Source organism: Heteronotia binoei, chromosome 1 (assembly GCF_032191835.1).
Source record: "Heteronotia binoei isolate CCM8104 ecotype False Entrance Well chromosome 1, APGP_CSIRO_Hbin_v1, whole genome shotgun sequence".
In the NCBI taxonomy this organism is placed as follows: Eukaryota; Metazoa; Chordata; class Lepidosauria; order Squamata; family Gekkonidae; genus Heteronotia; species Heteronotia binoei.
The window spans coordinates 61,662,538-61,685,477 of record NC_083223.1 but is presented as its reverse complement, the minus strand read 5'-3'; the positions used below and the strand labels follow the sequence as shown (position 1 = coordinate 61,685,477).

Genomic DNA, 22,940 nt, shown 5'->3' with positions numbered 1-22,940 from the left:
AATATAGAAAGTTGGGGCAGCTTAGTAATTCTTGCCACCCCAATGCAACAATATTGGATTTATTGGTTTTTTAAAACTTAATTCAGTTTATTTGAGGCATGCTGAACATATTGGCTACAATCACACACACTAAATAATGCACTTTCAATGCATGTTCCAACTGGATTTTACTGTGTGAACTAGCAAAATCCAGTCAGAAAGTGCATTGAAAGTGGATTGAAAGTGCACTATTTAGTGTGTGTGATCACAGCCATTGATTCCATAGCACGGCGGCAAATCTAGTCACATTTGTCCATTCTGATCAAGTCAAATACAGGCAAAGACTGAGCACAAAGATGCAAGCTGAAGTAAACAAGTTTTTAAGGTGCATCATTAACAACTGCATGTCTGATTTGGGGGTAGAAATAGTTTGGGTAAGTACTTAAGCTTATCTCAAAGCCAAGTTTTGAGACATAGCAAAGCTTCTGTCCAGTGAAACCACTTTTTTTTTTTTTAGAGACCCAAGATTTTAAAGTAAGAAAACTAATTATTTCTTAGAGGAAATGAGGTATCCCCATATATCCTTATTTAATATTTCTAAAACTCCCATAATATGCTGTTAACACTGTAAGGAATTGTCAGCTACTATGTTCCATGAAGTTCAAAGATTAATGCTTGTCTCACAAGTTCTGTTTTATTTTTTGCATTACATTCAGTGAAGGCACTGAGCATCACATGAGGTAAATTCAACAAAAGCCCAAGCTGTACATATCTCATTAAGCAGCCCAAAACAGACAGTTTTAAGGAATAATACAACACAACTCAAAAGTATCCTCAGAATTTTAAATATAACTGTAACAGAAGCTGATATTTTCAATAAAGTTTTAAGGACTATTCTATAAGTGTTGTAACAATATGTACAAGCACCATTCATATCTCCATTGAACCAACATATAGTAATATTCACTTATATAGCATAAAGACCTTGGTTGTGGGTCCAAAGACTTCATTTATGGTGGCTCACCTCTACTTTTGAAGGCTCTCAGAGATTTTCTCATCATTGGAGCAATTTCTGTGGTAACAACAGAATGAACAGAATGAATTTACTGTGCGATTCTAACAACACTTTCCTGTGAATAAGTTCCTTTGATTTGACTTGAGCGGAATTAGAGTAGACTTGCTTATGGTTGCTATCCTAGTGATTTACTGTTAAAAGGAAATTAGATGGGACTAGTCCAAGAAATTGCAAAGCCAATAGAAAATAGAAAATAATTTTGGGGAAGTACACAGTAACTGGGAAAGTGTTGGTATTCTAACTTTTCGAGAAAGGGAATGAAAACTGGATTGGGAGATATAATTACAAATAGCTAAACTAATTTTAAATGGTCAGTTAAGCAATTTTGGAAACAGAAATTAGAGGTGGAATAGAATACAAATAAACACTGGTTCATCAAGGATAGGCTTTGACAAACAAATATAATATTTTTAAAATTTGCATAGAGTAAGAAGGATGAGTGGCGGCATACGACTTCAACAGAAGCCAATTTTTAGAAACTGTAATTGGCTCTTCTTCAGCTTTTACCATTGGTTAATTTATCCCTGCCGTGCTCCAAGGAGTGCACTGCACAGGTGCCGTCTGCTTTTGTGTTTTCTGGGTCTGTAACAGACCCAGGGAATGCGAAACTGGCCAGGCAGTGTCTGTGCTTCATGGAGCCTGCTTTCCACTGGGGAAGGCAGGGTCTAAGGAGCACACATGCTGCTAATGAGGAGAGAGTGCCATTCCAGGTGGCACCCTAGGCGGCTACCTACTTGGCCCACTCCCATGCACCAGCCATGAGGAAAATAAGGTGTAGTAGAACATTCTTGGACTAGTGGGTCTAAATGAACCATTATGCAGACATGATTCTTACTGATTTAACTTACAAGTAAGAATGATCTTACATTGCAATAGCAGCAAAAACAAGAGCCCTAATACCACTCCCTAGCCTGATGAGAAAGGACGAAAATCGCAGCTTGGACTTACTTTTGGAAGCCTTTTTTCCATCTTGGTTTGTTCCAGTTGCATAAAGAAAAGAAACAGTAGATGCTGCCCTGCTGCCTTTGTTGGAGCTTGGAGAAATGTCACTGCTTTTTCCATTTTCTGGATGTTTTGTCCTAGCCCAGAGCAACATAGAAAAGTCATTGCAAGTGTAATGAGTAGGGTTGCCAAGTCCAGTTCAAGAAATATCTGAGGACTTTGGGGGTGGAGTCAGGAGACTTTGGGGGTGGAACCAGGAGCAAGGTTGTGGCAAGCATGATTGAACTCCAAAGGGAGTTCTGGCCATCACATTTAAAGGGACTGCACACTTTTCAAATGCTGTCCCTCCAATAGAAATAATGAAGGATGGGGCACTTTTGGGGGGGCTCATAGAATTGGCCCCCTGGACCAAACTTTATGAAACTTGGGGGTTATTTTAGGGAGAGGCACTGGATGCTATGCTGAAATTTTGGTGCATCTATCTCAAAAAACAGCCCCCACAAAGCCCCAGATACTCACAGATCAATTCTCCATTATCTCCTATGGGAATTGGTCTCCATAGGGAATAATGTAGTGCCCAGCAGACATTTCCCTCCCCCCCTGCTTTCTGATGACCCTGAAACAGGCGGATGGCCTCCAAACAGGGGGATGCCCTGTCCCCACCTGGGGATCGGCAACACTAATAATGACATTTTTAAAAGGTGATAACCAAGACTTTTTTGGTAGAAAAAGTCAAGCAGGAACTCGTGTGCATATTAGGCCATACCCCCTGATGGCACCATTGTTTCACATTCCCTGCAGGAATTCATTTGCACATTAGGCCAAACCCCCTGACGCCGAGCCAGCTGGAACTGCGTTCCTGCCCCAAAAAAGCCCTGGTAATAACATTTACTGGGATATTTATGAACAATGGAAGAGTCACAAGTTGAAGGGAAGCTCCTTAAACTGGAGGAAAATTCCTTGGAGGATAGTTGGATTCACCCCAGTATACTGTAGAGTGGCCTTCCACCATGACATTCAGTACACTACAGAAGTTGCTGAAGTACTTACTCAGACTGAACAGAGCCTACTGTTCTGTAGATTTCTTGCTGACGTTGAACATTTTTGGGTGGCTTTGCCACGCAATGCACAAAGGCCATTTTAACTTGGCGGCCTAATTTTAAAAAACGGAAACAAAATAAACTTTTAAAAATTAAAAATAATCTTCTTTCTGGTTTTGTTCAAAATGGCATATCTGAAAAAAGCACTTAACATTTTAAAGGAAAAACAAAACCACCACCAATGTACTTTATTTTTAGAGCAGGTGAGAAGTTTTTAAGTTAAACAAAACAAAATCTTCAGTTTATGTTAGGAAAAAGGAAAGGTCCCCTGTGCAAGCTACCAGTCATTTCCGACTCTGGGGTAACGTTGCTTTCACAACGTTTTCACGGCAGACTTTTTACGGGGTGGTTTGCCATTGCCTTCCCCAGTCATCTACACTTTCCCCCCAGCAAGCTGGGTACTTATTTTACTGACCTTAGAAGGATGGAAGGCTGAGTCAACCTCGAGCCGGCTACCTGAAAACCCAGCTTCCACCAGGGATCGAACTCAGGTCATGAGCAGAACTTAGGACTGCAGTACTGCAGCTTTAACACTCTGCGCCTTTATAAGTTAAGGGGCTGGTTAATCAGAGAGATAGAGTAGGAAGATAGGATAGGGTTGCCATACCTTTAGGATTTTCAGACTGAGCTGAAAGAATGCTTCTGGTGAGAGACTTCAGTTTCTCTTCTCTTTCATTGAAGACCCTCAGGTGCATTTCACGCCATGATTCATATTCCATGGGCTGTTCATTTCTAAAGTCCCTTTGACAGTGTTTCTTCCATAAATGGTCAGACTGTTCTATAAATGTCTGTTTTGGGGAAAAATTGTATATGAGACACTTAGGGTTACCAAATGTAATAAATAAAAAGGCTGCTATCCCAGCTCTGACTCCTTTACAAGCAGCTGAACCTGCCCGACAAATCCTCTTCAAACAAAGATACTACAATCTTACTCTCCCTTGCATCCCATCTTGATCATTTTAAACAGGTCAGAAATAAACACACTCCTGGCATAGCAATGTAGAACACTGCAAGAACTCTGATTTACACGTGTTTTCTTACACATAAGAATTCTAAGAATGCAATTTGAGAAGTAGAAAAAGTCACATTTAATTCAGTGTTTGAAGAAAAGCATGAGAACAATACAATTTAAAAATTGCCTAGTTAGAGCTTCACGTGAATTCAATAATGGGAAAAGCACATTGACAAAATGATCATATAAAACCAGGTTTGGGAAGGAACACAGCAAAGCTGGCAAAAGCCAGGGAAATGTATAATTAGGGGATTACATCAAGTGAATACTCCTCAAAACAGGACTGCTGTGAAGAAGCCAGAGTGGCAGAGTCAGCCTATCCATTAGGTATTGGCAGAGTAATGAATACAGCGATGGTGCACAACCTGATTGAGTAGATAAAGGTTTACTTAGGAATTAACATACTCGATAGGCTCTATCCCCGTGGGTTGAAGGAAACTGAAGGAACTTTTATCCTGTAGATTCTACTGTGATTTACGTGCTTCTTATATGGACCCTTAGGAGCCCTGTGGTGCAGTGGTAAAGCTGCAGTACTGCAGTCGGAGCCATCTGCTCATGACCTGAGTTCAATTCCAGTGGAAGCTGGTTCAGGTAGCCGGCTCGAGGTTGACTTAGCCTTCCATCCTTCCGAGGATGAGTACCCAGCTTGCTGGGGTGAAGTGTAATGACCAGGGAAGGCAATGGCAAACCACCCTGTAAAAAGGTCTGCATCACCCCAGAGTCGGAAACGACTGGTGCTTGCATAGGGGACCTTTCCTTTCCTATATGGACCCTATATTGCAATCCCTGGAGGGTAAATATGATGAAAGTGAGTTTACTAGCCTCAAATGAGGCTGAAACCATTGAAGCAGTGGTAAACTTCCTTTACTGTGCTTATAGGAGAAGTCTGTTCAGAATGTTTAATTAACCAACTTTTGTTTTGTTTCCTTGATTTGTTACTGTTGTTATGCCAATAAAGGCTCTGTGGCTGTGAAAAGAGACAGAGAAATGTTCCCAACTATATCTGGACACATGGTAAAGAAGCCCTGGACACATTCCACCAGACATTCCAAGACTTTCACCCTACCATCAACCTGACAATGAATCAATCTATGCAAGAAAAAACATTTTCTGGACACAACTGTAAAAATATATGATGGATGCTTAGACACCGCCTTATACTGGAAACCTACTGACTGACAAACATATCTACGTGCCTCCAGCTACCATCCTAAACACACCAAACAATCCATTGTATACAGCCAGGCTCTACACTACAAAAGTATTTGCTTCAACCCTACAGACAGGGATTCTCGCCTTTTTGGAACTAAAGTATCCACCTGATGAAGTCAGGAAACAGATTAACAGAATAGTACTCAGAGAAAACCTGTTACAAGACAGGCCCCAAAAAGACAATAATAGAACACCACTAGTGGTTACATACAACTCTCAATTCAAAACAGTTCAACACATCATCAATGACTTACAACTTCTACTAGATAATGGGTGTTTTTAAACTGGCAGTTTGCGACTCTCTATCACCGCATTGGAAACTCACCTTTTACATTACCTAACGTTCTCACAACTGTTTTGCATCGTTGCTGCCCGAAGCATCTACATTTGTTTCAGTGAGATGAGTTTCCAAGCTGCTGCTGCAACGTTTTTTCCACACTAGTTTCTTTTCTCCACACTGGTCTTTTCTCTACAGGCATTTCAAACTTTTATTGTAGAAGTTTTCATGCATTTTAAAAGACTCCTCCAAAAGCCACCACAAGGTGCAGTAATTTGCATGAGAACTTGAAATTTTTACATATCATCGCTTGCCTCATCTAGTAATTTGAATTTGTATTGTTTTTGCAGTGTTGACACGATTTCCAAGCAATCGTATATATTTAACTAAATACCGGTATTCCGGCTGCCCTCTGAACAGAGACACCCCCCTCCCCAGATTGAAACGCTTAAATGTAAAAGGAAAATAATTAAAGCGGAACAGTGGCAGGCGATTTGAAGACTCTAAAACTTTGGATCAAACTGAATGTAAAAACACCCGATGACAGCTCTCTTTCACAACTAATGGGGGGCAAAACTTTTCTTGCACATAGACAACCCCCCAATTTCTCACCCACAATAAGGCAACATCTATTTTGAACATGGACATTGGTACCAGAGCTTGCAATAAACCAAAATGCCAGCTTTGCTGCCATATACACCCAGACAACACAATTATTGGACCTAACAACATCAACTTACAAAATATCAGGCTCATTCACTTGCTCATTTTCTAACACTGTATATGCAATTAAGTGCCAACAATGCCCTTCAGTTCTCTACATAGGACAAACAGGTCAAACCTTATGCCAAAGGATAAATGGACACAAATCTAACATCAGGAATCACAAAACTGAGAAACCTGTAGGCAAACACCTCAAATAACTGTTTCACTGCAAAGGACATTCAAGGTCAGAATAGAAAGAGAAACTGCTGAATTATAAATTACTAGGAGTAACGCCAGTTGTGAAGAAAAATACGGACTCTAAAGGAGGCTCCGGGCAAGTGCCCCATCCACCCTTGCTGTCTTCCCATCCACCCAATTGAAAGCATTCACCCCACACACATACACACCTCAAGAAGAGTGGATCTCTGCCATCTGGAGAGCAGCTGTAATTCTGAGTGCTCTCCAGCTGTCACCTGGAGATTGGCAACAGTGGTTCTCCAAGAGGAAATGCCTCTCCCTCAGATGCCATCTGGAGAGCACTTATAATTGTGAGTGGTCTCCAGCCCTCACCTGGAGATTGGCAACAATGTTCCCCAGTAAGAAATGGCATTGTACCTGTCTGAGATCCCATCCCTCCTCAAACCTCACCCTCTCCAGGCCACACCCCTTAAATCCTAACTTGGATTTGGCAACCCTATCTCTTTCCCTTTATCTGCCCCTGTGACTTCAGCTTTCTACCACCTTCCCCCCTCCCTGCAGCTTTTATATAAGAAAAAGACCATCTTTCTCCACAGTGGGGGGGGACCAAGGCAGCTTACATCATTCTGCTCCCACCCACCCCCCTCTGATCTGAACAACAACCCTGTGAGGCAGGTTAGGCTGGAATTCTGTGATTGGTCCAAAATCACCCAGTCAGCTTCCACAGCAAGAACCTGGGTCTGGCGGACCACACCCTAACTCGTATGCCCTCCTCAAAGTCCACCACAAAATCTCCAAGAATTTCCCACCAACCTGGAAAGGTATCACTAAAGGCCTCTGGGCGAGTGCCCCCCCAGTCTTGCTGTCTTCCCACCCAAGTGAAGGCATTCACTCCCTGCCCCACCTCAAGGGGAGCTGATCTCTGTCATTCTGAGTGATCTCCAGCCCTCACCTGGAGATTGGCAACAATGGTTCCTCAGGAAGAAATGGCTGGTTTGGAGAGTGGCCTTGTCTAAGGCCCCACCCTTCCTCACACCCAATCCTCTCCAGGCTCCAGCCTTCAAATCTCCAGGAATTTCCCAACCTAGAGTTGGCAGCCTTATCTCCTCAGCCAACCATCCTGGGATTAGGGATGTGCAAAAAAAAAAATTCCTGGAAGTGCCATTATATCATTGGCCTGATGGTGGGAGGGTTTTCCCTTCCACTACTGCTTGGAGTGGCAACAGGAAGTCTTCAGAAGGCCTGGCACTTAAGAGGGTAGCAGCTTCCCAGCAAATCAGGCACGAACAGTCAAAAATTCTTGGACCACCCCTGCAGGATGGAGCAAAACATCCATGTGGAAACAACCCAGGGCACACTACGAGTGCTTTCACACACACTAAATAATACTTTCAATCCAGTTTCCAACTGGATTTTACGGTGTGAAACAGCAAAATCTGCTTACAAATGGTTGCTGAAGTGGACTGAAACTGCATTATTTAGCATGCGTGAAAGCGCTCTACAACAAATGCAGAAAGTCCAAACAACAATAGAATGTCAACAGCAACAGCTTTTATTGTCATTACAGCAGTCTATAAAATTTTAGCCTAGTATTCTCAACCTCAGTCTATTGTGGTAATATCTTAAATATCTAATCTCTTCTGTGAAGGGACACACACTAACCTGGGTAGGATCAGATGAGCTGGTTACTGTGGCAGTCCCTCAGATTTTAAAAGGCTGATACAATTAGAGACATGCTGCAGCGTTCAGACAGCAGCCACCCACAGAGTCAAGGCTGTACACACAGAGAGTGGAACAGTCACACTTCTTCTGCATGTCCATGGTATGCCTAGGCCAATCAGATGGCTGGAGTCGCGCCATGGAAGCACTGCAACGACTTTGCCACTGGGAAGTTCTTGGTGCCTCTTTACTGCATTGTAAAGGCATTGCAGCACAAGGTAGGTGTGAGTGGGCCACTAGGGACAGATGTGCATGTGTGATCAGGCCCATCAAATCCAGAGGCAGGGATGGCTATGGTGCAATAAAAAGCACATTTAAAAAGAAGAGCTTACTGGATTGTAGTCTTCTATTCGAAACAACTGTTCTGATGTACAATGGGTCAGTACAGGCTCAAGAATTTCAAAGGGGACTCCATCTACTTCATGTAGTGCTATGAAGAAAGAAAAAGTAAAATAGCAGACACCTAGCACCATACAAACCATACAAATCAGCGTGGTGTAGCAGAAGAGTGTTGGACTAGTGCCCTGACCTAGATAGCCCAGGCAAGCCTGATCAAAGCAAGGGTCGATCCTGACAAGTACTTGTATAGGAGACTTCCTTGAAATACCAGAGCCAAGAGGCAGAAGCAGGCTGCAGCAAGCCACTTCTCTGAACATCTTTCATGCCTCAGTAGGGGTTGCCAGAAGTTGCCATGACTTCCTTGCATGCACACACACACACACACAAATACAAAAATATCAAAAAACAAAACAGTGTGTCGGACTAGTATTTGGGAGACCCAGGTCTGAATGCCATCTCTGCCATGGAATACTACTCAGGCCAGTCACATACTCAGACTAATCTACCTCACAGGGTTGTTGAGAGAATAAACAGAGGAGAAGGATATAAGCTGCTTTGAGTCCTCACTAGGGCAAATGGCATGGTATAACGTACATAAAACAAAAACAGAAGACGCTCATTCTCCTATCAACAGGAGTTTTGCCATTGTTTTCAACGAAGTTAAATGCACCTCTGTTTATGCAGGCACAGGCAAAGTCAATATTACTTGTTTGTTTCTTAGAGTTTATGTAGAAAATATGGGGTTTTAGTTTGGAAAGGGCATACACGTAAAGGCCTAAAACCACACTACTAAGCCAAGCATCACTAATGCTTACAATCAATATTGTTCTGAAGTACACGGATGCACTGTTCATAGAGTGTTAGCATTTTTGAAAGGTAGACTGTTTTGGAGCCAGAGTACACCTGCATTTTGGAATTCAGTCTCCGTCCTGTGAACTGAACTGCATCACATCTTTGCTGAGGTACTGCTACTGCTGGTGGAGCTATAGAAAGAATAATAACAATAACAAAAAAAGGTATTGAGTACCAGGTTAGATTCAAAGTTTTGGTTACGACCTTTAAGGCCTTGTGTGGTCTGGGACCGATGTATCTATGGGATTGCCTCCTCCACTATGTCCCTGGAAGGGTGTTACGCTCCACTGGTCAAAATCTGCTGGTGATCCCTGGCCTGAAAGAGGTCCGGCTGTCCTCAACAAGGGCCAGGGCTTTTTCATGCCCCGACTTGGTGGAACGCTCTGCCAGAAGACATCAGGGCCCTGTGGGATCTTTTACAGTTTTGCAGGGCCTGTAAGGCAGAGATGTTCCGCCAAACCTTTGACCTTTTTCTCTCCACCCCCTCTTGGAGGTTCCCTCCATCCCTGATGTGATGTAATGACTAAATAAGAGCACTTTAAAGACGCCATCAGGGTTTGTAATTTTTTAATGTAACCGATTTTTTATATATATATGTATTTTTTAAATGTTGTACATCACCCTGAGCCTGGCGCTAGCCGGGATAGGGTGATTCATCAAATGTAATAAATAAGTAACAACAACAACATCAAAATCCTGCTATTTCTGTTCTAAATAATGAAAACCTTCTTGAATATATGTGACTGGTTTCTTCCAAAGTCTCTCAGGCACACTGCTTAAGCTACACTTCAGTCTTAGTTTTATGGTCATTTTCCTTCAATATTTTCCACTTCTTACTGTTATGAGCTTTCTCCTGGTAAGAAGGTAAAGTTATTTTTGAATGGTGCATTTATAGAAGCCCCCCCCCCTCACCAAGGTTATAATGAGAACACCCAATGCAGAGCACACTTCATCTTAATTGCTTAGGAATCCATCTCTGGGACTGGGAAACATGCAAGACAATAAGCCACATTTGTGCCTGTCTGAATTCATGTGTCTAACTAGAGTCTTAAAGCAATTGCAAAGTAATTATGGGGGCTTTCCTAAAGGATTCTGTAACATCTTGTTTTGTTTGGCTAGTCTCCACAGACTATTGGAATTAATACCTTTATTAAACCTATGAATTTGCGGAGACAAGTATAAAAGCAGCTACACAACTGTACTCTGTTACCTTTAAACTCTGTAACATAGGGAGGAGAAGATAAAGATATCTCTGGCAAAAGTTTAGGCAGTGGTGTATTCAGCAAGTCTTGCAGAGATGTCTTGGCCTAGACACAGGGCCAGAAATGCTGTTATCATCCCATATCCATACTTTGACCAATTTTGCTGTAACTAAGCAATATTGAAACAATTAAAAATTACATGCTGCCCTTCTGTACCTTGAATGACAAAGAACTTCATGCTGAACATTAATAGAAATGTTATTTTCACCTCTTTTCTATTTAAATGTAAGTGACAAACAGTGAACAGCCAGATATCTCTGGGTCTTAAAATGGCAATGGTCTTTTCCTATCCAGAACAGATATACTGCCTCTATATATGAATGCTCCATTTAGCATTTATGGATATTAAGAGCTGTGGGTAGAATTCCTTAATGAAGTTTTCTTCATTTTTAAGCTATTTGGGGAGGGGGGGAGATAATAGCAACCACTTTTATTTATCACTATATTTGTTCCCTAAAGCTTGAACAAAACATACACGAATAAGATCAATGTTGGTCACTTTTTGCTTACCTTTTTAGTGGGAGTTTCTAAGAGATCGTCCGATCGTAATGCCTCCTCCTCCATTCCATCAGAGGCCAAAGCCACACTTTTCTGAGAGACACAGTTACTGTTCACAACTTGCTTGCTTGCAGGGCAAGCCTTCCTCTTTTTTCTGCTTGAAACTAGGTCATAATTAAGGTATGATTCAAAAGACATGGTGGGAGGCTCAAAGTCTTCATCACTAGGGCTTTTAGCCCGTGAATTAAGTTTCAGTGCTCCTTCCAATCCAGTGTCTGTTGGCTTGGCCTTACCATATTTTTCTGCTTTTAGAGATAAAGAGTCTTTTCTTTTGTCCGGACAGGAATGGCTTTTTTTGGAATTTTTGTTGATAGTTTTAGAAGAACTGTGCCTTTCTGAAGATCTGTGTCTCTCTTTAAGTTCTTTATCGATGTGCTTGGAACTGTTCATTTCTAGGCCTCCAGGAGCGTTCTGACAAATATTATTGCTTTGCTGTTCACTTGGGTGACTGAGAAAGCCACCAGAATCTTCATTTCTTTGCTTATCTTTTACTTGATGGAGTTTTTTCTGCTTGACAGATGAAGGAAGGGTTTTGCTGCTTAATGTGGAGATCTGAGACTTTTCCAAATGCTTGTTTTCCTTCAGGCTCCAATTCCTTTTAATTTTTGTTGAGGATTCTTTTCCTTTGATACCTTTTCTTTTGGGAGATTCACTAAAAATTCAAGGAGGAGCCAGGAATAAGTTAAAGGGAGGTGACAAGATAATTCATTTTGAAGTAGAAGGAAACAGGGCATCACTTTCAGGTACTGTAAGCTGCACACTACTATCAAAAGACCACACATGGTCCTTGAAATAGTTACCAGTATTCCACATAAAGCACAGTAGTTCAAACAAGCATCATCAAGGTAACAAAAGCATCAAGGCAGACTTCTCAAAGAAGAGGTTACAGCTTCCTACTGGAGGTGATTAGTGGAAAGCATTCTAGACTAGAGCTCTATAATGGGTCCCTAGTTTGTTGTGTGCTTGGAGTACCTCCATGCAGCAAGCCAAACTCCATAAAAGATCAGTGTCTTTGTAGTCTCTTTTCCTTTCCCCAAAACTGGTTGAGCAAAGTGATTAATCAATTCAATAATCAGTTCAATATTTCATTTGTTTCCAACACAGTAACTCTTAAGCATTTGGATGTCAGTATGCAAGTCAGTGCACAGGTTCTGAGCAGCATTCTATATCCTAAGACAATCTCAAGTGAACTTTCATTCCATTTTTAAAGCCAAGAAGGAAAAGGTAAATATATAGTAAATGTATTGTAATGCAATGACTGCCTTGAAGGTAGAAATTTGCCATTAAATTTAGTATGTACACTGTCACAATTCAACATTCAAAAGGCTGCTCAGCTCTTGCACTTGTTTATGTGTAGTAAGAAAGATGAAAATCAGTTCAATGCAATATTAGAAGGCAGACATCTTCACTTGAGGGAATATGGCTTACTAACTAATTTGGTCTTTTGTGCATTCGCTTTCGCAACACAAGTACTGAGAATGAGAACCAAAAGAAGAAACAACATGGTATTTCCCACCACCACCTTCCCTCCAATCAATATATTGATTCAAATTTTCATATTGTGTCTCAGTGAACTGAAGGAAGGATCAGCAGAATTTGGAAGGTTTCAAGAAACCCTGAAGACAAGGCAATCAGCCCCTTTATGTATTAATTCATTTCTGTCAGCTTTAAAACATCAATAAGATTATAAAACATCCACAGGGCTATCACCAAAAAAATCACCACATGATGGATCTTATGGCACAGATGAGTCAAACCACCCCCACCCAGCAATGGTTCTATAAACAGCAAGTTGGCATACCAATTATATATCGATATATGTGTGTATTAAAACAATTGACTTATACTAATTATAATTGACTTTTATCATTGATATCAAAGACCAGCCAAAGTGTAAGCATGATTATACCAGCTGTTCTCCTGGTGCAAGCTTTAGTGGCAGCATCTACATCATACCCAATTTAATATAAGATACATCCGGGTGCCTTGTTAGCCTGCCCAGAACTAAAAGGTGGATGCATATTCCTGAAATCTGAATAGGAAAGATTGTGCAGAAGGCTTACAGTCTGCATCACGAACTGATCTACTGAGTCATAGCCAGACAATTAAACATTTTAGGTAGTCAGTCAGCCAGACCTCCCAAATGGAGGCCTGTTGCTCTATAGACTCTTACGGGAAAAGTCCACTTAGAATGTGGTGTTTCCTGCAGAGGGCAGCAGTGAATGTTCTTTGGAGCATCTGCTATTCATTATGACGGCTAACACTTTGAAAACTAGATTCAAAACTGCCAAGTTCCTCCTATTGTGGCTAAAAATTGAGGATCCACTATGCACGGCTCAATATTTATAACAACTGTGTCGTGAAGCTTTGACTTGCTTTAACTTGTTGTCAGCCTCTCTTGAGCCTCTTAGGGCAGAAAACAGAGGGGGGAAACTAGTATTTAATTACATATATATCCCTGAAGTATTAAATAACTTTATTCTGAGGCATCAAAAAGGAGGAATCAGCTGTGAACAAATTTATAGAGCATACTATCCTTGAAGCACTTCAAGCAGTATAGAGAACATTTTTGAAAATGTAATTGAGGGGATTAATTGCTGTTTTTCACCTCTAATTTATCTCAGAATAAACTTCATCTTGTAAATTAAAATTTCATTGCCATATCCTATTAGCTATAAAACAACATGAAAGAATTACTAGGGGATTTTTTTTTTTAAGCTGAGCTTCAGAAAAGTAAATTTTCACTTTGGATGAAATGGCGGTGATGGAAAGTACCATCAAGTCACAGCTGACTACTGGCAACCCTGTAGGGTTTTCAAGGCAAGACATTCAAGGGGTGTTTGCCATCACTTGCCTTTGTGTAGCAAACCCAGACCTTCCTTGGTGGTGTCCCAGCTAACTACTAACCACATCTCGGTCTGACCCATCTTGGCATCCAAGACCTGATGAGATGAGGCTAGCCTGCACCGGCCAGGTGAGAGAACCGGATGAGATACAATTGTCCAAAACAAAACTCAGTGTCCTTGTTGTTAGCTATTAAACTGGTACTACTGTGCAGTCCTGTATTCATCTTGGTAGGTGAAAAGCAATTGTGCATGAGTTTGGGGTTTCATAAAATTATCTGCTGAAAGATATGGCTACCAGTTAAATGGTTTTAATATACAAGCACAAAATGCAGAACACTGAATCTGAAATAACAAGGGAAAGGCATATTTTAAAAGGCGAGACTAAAAGTCTCAGATTTCACATACCTTGAATGACCTTGAGGAACAAGTTTTTTCCAATGGCATATCAGAGACTTAGCTAGATTGCCAACAGTGTGATGTTTCCTGAAACTGTTGACTATTTTCCCAACTCCTGTTTCCTAGTTGAAACAAATGGTGAGAAGAAAAAAGGCAAAACACACACACACACACACTGAATAAATCATTTCCTTTTACTAAGATATTCTATTCCTACTGCCTTCTTTACTTAACTGGGCATATATTCTTATCTATTTTTGTTTTAACTAAGGTACAATGTAGCATGTGATCAATAAAAGTCAAAACCAAGCAAGATTGGTTTATGGTTTATCATTCTGCTTATGAGGATTTCACTCTGACACATTATGCTCTGATAAGAAGAGAGCTAACCCAAGTTGTCATTATCCGCTACATTTTCTAGAGGATTACTGCCCCATCTCCATCACTTGGAGTGGGTCACACTGGGCCAAGAGAAAAAGCAAGGCTTTGGGAAGCTGTTACGGACTAGGGCAGTGGCCTGGAAAGGCAGGGGAGATTATACCTAATCCTTGCTTGGCCTGCAAGAGGAAATAGTCAGGTGTCTCATTAACCGAGTGCAAAGAGGCAATTGCCTCCCATTTGTTTCAACAAGAAAGGACCTTCCATTGTAAACAAAAATATTGCAACAGTACCAGAATATAGATTTAAGACTGAACTAGCACCATATCATATACAGCTTCTCAGTTTATGGGATATTCTGAGAATCCCTAGGGCACATAAAGAATTACTCCTGATAATGATGAGTGCTGAAAAAAAACTTCTTGCCTTACAATGGAAAACCAAAAAATATGCCTACCTTACAACAGTGGCTTAACACACTGAAAGAATATTGTATTCTGGATAAGATTTCAGATTGTATTGCAAGAACTGAGAACAATCAGACTCAAACCAATTTGTTAGGAAAATGGTCTCTAGTTTTAGACAAACTGAAGTCAGGGTTCTCAGATTATGCACTAACAGTATAAAATGTTCAATCTCTCCTACTAGACCTTAAGAACTCCAGGCATTTATATCAGTCAGTTGAAAAATATTAATTCATATATTTTAATGTTACTTTTTGTATTTTAACATGCATAAATAAAAATGAGCAAACTCAGCATTGCACAGCGCCATTCACACATAAACTCATTATGCATTTATATTTCAATACCTGTGCAAGATGTAACATATGATTTGTGATATAACAATGTACCTTTCAATATTTTTTTAAAAAATTAATTAACATTTTAAAAAGCACCAAATGCAATTGCTTGTGGATGACTGGGTCCAACCTGTTGTATCCCATGCAATGGGTACAAGCGCCTCCATGATTTTTCTTGCTTCCTTACTAAATACTAATAGAATAAGGGAGGCAGAGGGAAAAATATCATGCTAGTGGACAGAAGATCATGGGCCCTTTGAAATGCTGCTCTGGATGCAAACCAACTCTTTGTGACACACGAACCAGTGCAATAGTATAAAATGCACTTGTGTGTTGTCGAATACACATAAAGTGCATGTATTCTCAAATATACACATGACCAACAATTGGGCTTCCTCTCATGCACATTTTAAAGTCACAATTAACAAGACTTTTATCGTGTGTAGGTCAAATCCACTGAGTAATGCATGGATTTTGTACTGTACTTCAACATGGGGTCCAAAGAATTCTCACATGAAATGCACCTTAGAAAGAATAGTGCCTTTGTATTTGAGGATCTTACTACACAAGACATACAAATGCACATAACTGAACATAGGTGTCTTCATTTTCTTCAGGAAGAACAACTTCAGGAATGTTATAACCACACATGCAGGACTATGAAGACACCACACATGATCCCCTCAACACGTGCAACTATCATTTCTTCTGAAGGGTCAACGTAGATTTTCAGCCTCCATATATGTGTACCGCTCACTTACCAATAGGGTATCCAGGCTTATTTCCAAAACCTGAAGTCTTTTAAGAGCTTTCATAACCTGAAATAGAAATCATCCTCATGTTACCCCTAATGCTTGATGGAGTACTTCCCCAAGTAGCTGAGGACAGCTTTACAGGGTTTGCTTCCCTGTGAGGAGACAGCACTAGAGACTCGTGTGGCATTATGTAAATATTACAAACAAACAGGTTGAACAGGCAATGGACAAGCAGGTAGACCCACACCAACATCAGCACTTAAGGATCAAGATACAGCATCCCTACATCTTTAACCCAAAAGCTCTCCTCAAGTTTTCACAGCCAACGTCCCCCCCCCCCAAAAAAACCCCTCAGATTTTGCAGCTGGCCATATTGAAACTGCATAAAACATTCTTTTTGATCACTGACCCATATATCTGGATTCCAACTACAGCAGAGGTCCCCCATGGCACTCATGGACACCTTTCCTGATGCCTGCCAAGTGTTTTGAGAAAGTGGCTGGTTCAGCTGGGACTTTTACCCAGCAGGGCTTCTAATTGGCTTTTGCCCAGCAGGACTTCTGATTGGCTGTTCAGATTTTTTAGAAGTTGCTTAGGCAGCAGTTGCCATCACAGCACAAGGCCCTTTACTGTGTGACTGAAAGTATATGGAAGAAAATATTTTAAACTTTAAGAGGCATCCTGTTAAACAGAGCTGCTGTCCAAACTGCTGAATATCTACTATCAGAGTTGTGCACAGATTCACCCTCCGACTTTTTGTGGCTGGCTCCATCTCCTGCAACAGCTGTTTAGTGGTTGCACCCACCATCCTTTGTCAGAATTCCAAAGGTACTCACAGGCTCAAAACGGTTAGAGACTACCAAACTAGATGTTATCACCTATTTCATAGAATCATAAAGTTGGAAGGCACCTCCAGGGTCATCTAGTCCAGCCCCCTAATTTGATCAAAATCAAGAGTCAGGGTCTGTCAGAAATCCAGAGAGGGCCAAACCACTTCCAGCTTTGAGGCCATAACCAAAATAAAAATTAAAAGTAATGAAAGCATGATGTACATAAAAAGAAGCTGTGGGGTTTATCAAATGCCCAAAGATTAAGTGTATAAATTTGAGGCCCAGGCCAAATGGCCTTCCAGCTTCCACCATTATTGGCTCTGGTTTAGGTTACACAAAGCCCAAAACCACTTTGCCTAACTATGTAAATTTTATAACCTACCTGGTACAAGCGTAATACATGGGAAGTTACAGAATGGATCCATCTTCTCAGTTTAGAGAATAACTTTGAACATTTCAGAGGTATTACAGAGCAACATTTTGGTTATTTAAGCTTCAGCCTCTCGATGGCAAAGCTGCCAATTGCCTGTATAAGCATGCTAGCTCACAGGTGCTTGTGGCCACTCTCTTCCCATCATTTCATGTTTCAAATCATGAACCTCTTGCACACTTCCATAGGAACAAGATCAGTATAGATTCCATTGATTAAACTCTGTTAGACAACCATATTTACATACATAGAGGTGTGTGTGGGGGGGATTTAAAAGGCAAAAGTATAAAACAAACCCATCATACTGAGATCTCAAAGATAGGCTGTTATCTCTTCTTCTGTGACATCAAAATGCATCTTTGCACTTCTGTATAACAGTATAGTATTAAACATGTTATAAATAAAGCATTCACACAGGTATATGTTTTCTAAATCTAAACTGAACATCAGAGGAACTGCCTAAGGAGGGTGGGGGAGATGGCACTAGGGATTCAAAATTCCAGAGCTTCTGATCACCATGCAGCTAGGAAAGCTGTACAAAAGGTTCTCACAATACTCAAGCTGGGTCTGCCTGGTTGGGGAAGGGGAGAAGAAAAATCTTTGTCTGAGGCATTGTGGTGGCTCTCAGCAGCACTGAACACCAAAATTTGCCCTTCTTCCTAAGCACCCCTTTACCAGCTGACAGTCTTTCCGTTGTAAAGCAAGGCTACCTTCATTTGGTCCATCAGTACAAGCTTCCTAGATGGAAATGACCCAGTTCCTCTACAAGCTTGAGGCTTGCCAATTCTCTACCTTGGAAAATTCCTGTAGATTTGGGGGTGGAGCCTGGGAAAGGGTAAGAGTTCAACAGGGCTGTGATGCCATACAGTCTACTTTCTAAAGCTGCCATTTCCTCCAGGGGAACTGATCTGTATAATTTGGAGCTCTGTTGAGATTCTGGGGACCCTCCAGGCCACTCCTGGAGGTGGAAAACCCCTCTTTCAACCAAGATGACCTCTGAACAAGAGCGAGTATCAGTGTGTGGGAAGTGGATAACAGGACCCTGGTGTTGCAGAACTGATACCAATGTCAAATCAATAAAAAAAGTAATTCCACTTATATCCCACTATTCTTCCATCACAGAACTCAAAGAAGCCTGTGTAAGATTCCCAAGAGAAATCTCCATCTAGGAACTGACCAGACCCAGGGCTGCTGAGGTTCAGCCAGGATTCTGTATCATAAGCCCTCCAGCCATGCTCCGAGACACATTATGTCATACATAAAGACATTTAAATGAGCAAACTAAAAAGTACACAGCAGCACTGTGTCTATATTTCTGTATAGAAGTAACACTTTCCTGTAAGTTGGGGGATATTAGGAAACAACCTCCCTTATGGACCTATATGGACTGTACCTACATAGTTATTCATAAGAAAATGTTTCTGCACTTATTTTCTCAAGAATGGATAAAAGGAAGGAGACAAATCAAGCCTAGAAGTTTATACAGTGTCAGAATCAAAGCCTGGGATAGGGGCAATATCTGAAGTTATTTTTTTTTCAATATTTTTATAGTTTATTAAATTAATATATTGTGTACAAGCCTGTTACCATACAAAAGAAAAAAATTATTAAAACAGAAGTCGAAGGCAGTGTTTTCACTAATTATATATACATTCAAATTCCATTATCTCTATTCACCATTTACTGCATTCACCTTCACTATTACATTACAAATTAAACCCATTTATCCTTTTCACTTGCACTCAAGGAAAATTCATTAAAGATATTTTATCGATGACGCTTGACACCTTACATAATACTTTACTTCCATACACCTTTACCCGTCTGTATGACCTGCCCCACTAATCTAACTATTTGCTTTGGCATTCCATTCAGCAGCACCATCCAATTATGAATCCTCCATTTTTGGTATTTCTTTCCTAATGAGTCCTCCATTTTTGGTATTTCTTCCGTTTACCCCAATTTCTCTCTTGGTTATTTAAAACCTCTCTTGGTTTTGGAGTTAAATGCCTAATTATCCATAATATCGCTTTCATTTTTTTATTTTTCTGACCTCTAGATCTAATAAGTTGCTCCCTTTCCCTTCTCCAAACTACATCTTTGATCTGTTTCCTTATGTCTCTTGAATGCATTTCTCTAAGTGAACCATTCTTTTTTAGCTTTAGAGAGTTTAACCTATATATATATTCAATTTCCCTCTCGGGTTTTTTTTGTTCTTTTTCCAGCATGGGGGTCAATGTTTCCACTACTGAACAAAATAAATCCTCATTTATTTCTTCTGATATGCTTAAAAATCTTGGAGTATATTTTACCTTATACATGTCTGATCTAGTACTCCTGGTCTCTGATTCTTCCTGTTTAATAATATCTGAAGTTATTTTGAGGGCTTCTTAATATTATTTAAACTGCCTGGACTCCTTTGCAAAACTCTTAAAAAGGAATCACCACTTCCTATATGAAGTTGCCTTTGCAGTGCCTGCACAAACAAATATGAAATAGCAATTAGCTCCAGTATATAAATAAATGGAGATAGCAGAAAGCTCCAGATACAGATCGCATTTTAATTTTAAAAGTATACAACCTGCATCCTAAAAGCTTTCCCCCTCACTCGTGTCTATGGAGAACCTAGTTCTGTTACTAGCTTCCAAGTAAACATTGTGTGGACAGTAACCAAGACTAGTTTGGAAACAGCTCATCATACATGCGAGGTCAAAATACACAATAAGTGAGCATGTGATGGCCCCTCCGCTTAACCTCACTTTCTGAAGGCAATCATCTGCATCTGGATTGCCATTCCCTAAGGCAAAAAGCACTTTATTATATTTGTGTGTGTTCAAGATATCACTTTACCTTTTCTGTATATTTTTAAAAAGTTTAAATTTAATAAAGACGGCACGGTGATAAGCAGCATCTGACAGAAAATTCTTTTGGGCTCTTTGCCCCCAGTTGAAAGTAGCCCTCCAGTCAAAGTCTCATTATGAACACACAACAAAAGGTAGGCAGGAAATGTTATGAGGACACAAAGAACTGTTAGATACTGCTTGCTAATCAATATATTGATTCAAATCAAAATGCACTGTTCTGTTATTTCCAGCTGGTAATATCCCCCCCCCCCGGACAATTATATTTAAACTCTATGGTATTCTGCCTGACTTGCAGTGTCCTTTACCAAGTTTTGAGTAGGCCAGGAAAATCGTTTCCTACTAATATTAACAACCAGTGATTTAACCCATATTGATTTTCTAGTTGTGTTAGTAAGCTGAATAAAACAAGATTGCCAGGGCATCCTTTTATGGAAAGTGCCTTTTGCCTGCACTCTCTCTATCTAGAAAGCATGGAATAGCTGAGTCTGCAATGAGATCAGCTGCTATGTATGGGAATACCATAGCACAGACTGCTCCATTTACTTTGTACTATAAATGGGCAGTGTGGATGCCAGTAGCTAGACCGGGTTGGGTGGGGGGAGAAAAGAAGGCTGACCTCACATTCCCGAAGCACAAGAGAGCACAAAACCTTGTATCAATGCAGAACACCCAGGGGCCACTGTACACATTTCCTATGCGAAAAGCATTTCTCTACTGGAAACTGCATGGAATCTGCATGTAGAGCATCAGGTGCATTTATCAGGGTGCATCCCACCTTCTTCTCTAAATGGGGTAGGCATATTGCCAGGCAGGGCTTCAATGAAATTAATAGAAGAATCAATAATTTCCTCCTACCAGAATACTTCAGTGTTTCAAATGTCTAAACGGACAGTGCCAGAATCATGGAACCCAAGTAAGTAGAGAGGTTTTGAATTGAAAAACTTTTGCTTGCATTCAATGAACTTTTCACACTCTCTCAGAAAAAAAACAAACCAAACTTCCCTTTAAAGTTCTCCTCCAAGCTCAATTAATAGGTGGTGGTGAGGAATCACTTAAGTGTAGAGGTGATAGTGACCACCCCCAAAACTGAAGAGGATGCTGAGGGAACATAAGAGAAGCCATGTTGGATCAGGTCAATGGCCCATCCAGTCCAACATTCTGTGTCACAAAGTGGCCAAAAAACCCAGGCACCATCAAGAGGTCCATCAGTGGGGCCCAGACACTAGAAGCCCTCCCACTGTGCCCCCGCAAGTACCAAGAATATAGAGCATCACCACCCCAGACAGAGAGTTCCAACAATACGCTGTGGCTAATAGCCACTGATGGACCTCTGCTCCATATGTTTATCCAATTCCTTCTTGAAGCTGTCAATGTTTGCAGCCGCCACCACTTCTTGTGGCACATTGATGAACAAGCAGGGCTTGGAGATTTGCCAGAATTAATACCTGAAGTCCAAACTACAGATATGAGCTTCCCTGGAGGAAATGGCAGCTTTGAACTCTATGGCATTACATCCACACTGAGTTCCTTCCCAAACTCTGCCCTCTCCAGATTCCTCCCCAGATCTCTAGGAATTTCCTAAACCAGAGTTCCCAAACTAGCAACAATATGGGGATTCAGAGTTCTACTGGAATACTAGCAATCAGTTAGTCCAAAAGAACCTTTTACAAGGAAATCCCACAATTTCGGTTTAAAACAATGTTATTAATTTGCAATATATTGTTATAGTAATCTTTAAGAAAAATTAAAAATATTACAGAATAAAAACAATACATCGCTTTCCCCCCCTTCTCCTCACCACTCTTTTCTTGACCCCCGCCAGTGTTTATTTAAAATTAAAAGAAAACAAGGTAACTTAACAAATCAAGAATCTCCATTTTAAAACCTTATAACAATACGGAAGAAATAAAAACAAAAAAGAAAAGTTAACTCTATAAGTTCATCTTCATTTTTCAAAAGAAAAATTTCAGCTTTTATCAAAAATCACTAAATGTCCCCTTACTTTCCATTGCTTTTCAATGTAATTTTGAAATTTCTCCCATTCCTTCCTGAACTTCTCCAAATCATAGTCTTTTAAGATTCTTTAAGATTTCTGCTTGTTCTTCTTTGATAAAATTATTCAAATGCTATTTGAATCGTTCTGCTAGTATCCTAGCATATATTTTGTAGTCATTGTTAAGTAATGAAATTGGTCTATAATTTTTTACATTTGTTGTATCTCTATCTTCTTTTAGTATCAACGAAATCGTAGCTTCCTGCCATGTATTTGGTATTATCCCATCAATCCTTATAATAGTCATCAACTTCTGAAGTTTCATTACTAATGTCTCTGCGAGGACTTTATAAAATTTTGCTGTAAAACCATCTGGACCCAGTGCCTTTCCCATTTTCATTGAATTTATAGCTGCT

At 40.4% G+C, this 22,940-nt stretch overlaps 1 protein-coding gene across 2 annotated transcripts in view; it reads right to left on the bottom strand.

Annotated features, from left to right (window-relative positions):
- Positions 1-651: 651 nt before the first annotated feature.
- The window catches only part of LOC132586262 (elongin-A-like), a 31,263-nt gene continuing 8,974 nt past the window's right edge, over positions 652-22,940 (bottom strand). The window contains exons 2-11 of one of the 2 annotated variants that reach the window (XM_060258278.1): positions 16,414-16,470; positions 14,482-14,594; positions 11,183-11,882; positions 10,621-10,717; positions 9,374-9,541; positions 8,552-8,649; positions 3,704-3,884; positions 3,047-3,149; positions 2,003-2,133; positions 652-1,051 (exon numbers count right to left, since the gene is read on the bottom strand). In XM_060258278.1, coding sequence (XP_060114261.1) covers positions 990-1,051; positions 2,003-2,133; positions 3,047-3,149; positions 3,704-3,884; positions 8,552-8,649; positions 9,374-9,541; positions 10,621-10,717; positions 11,183-11,882; positions 14,482-14,594; positions 16,414-16,470 — 1,710 coding nt within the window. In that variant the 3' untranslated portion in view covers positions 652-989. The remainder of the gene's footprint in view (positions 1,052-2,002; positions 2,134-3,046; positions 3,150-3,703; positions 3,885-8,551; positions 8,650-9,373; positions 9,542-10,620; positions 10,718-11,182; positions 11,883-14,481; positions 14,595-16,413; positions 16,471-22,940) is intronic. The other variant, XM_060258285.1, reaches the window with a different exon arrangement.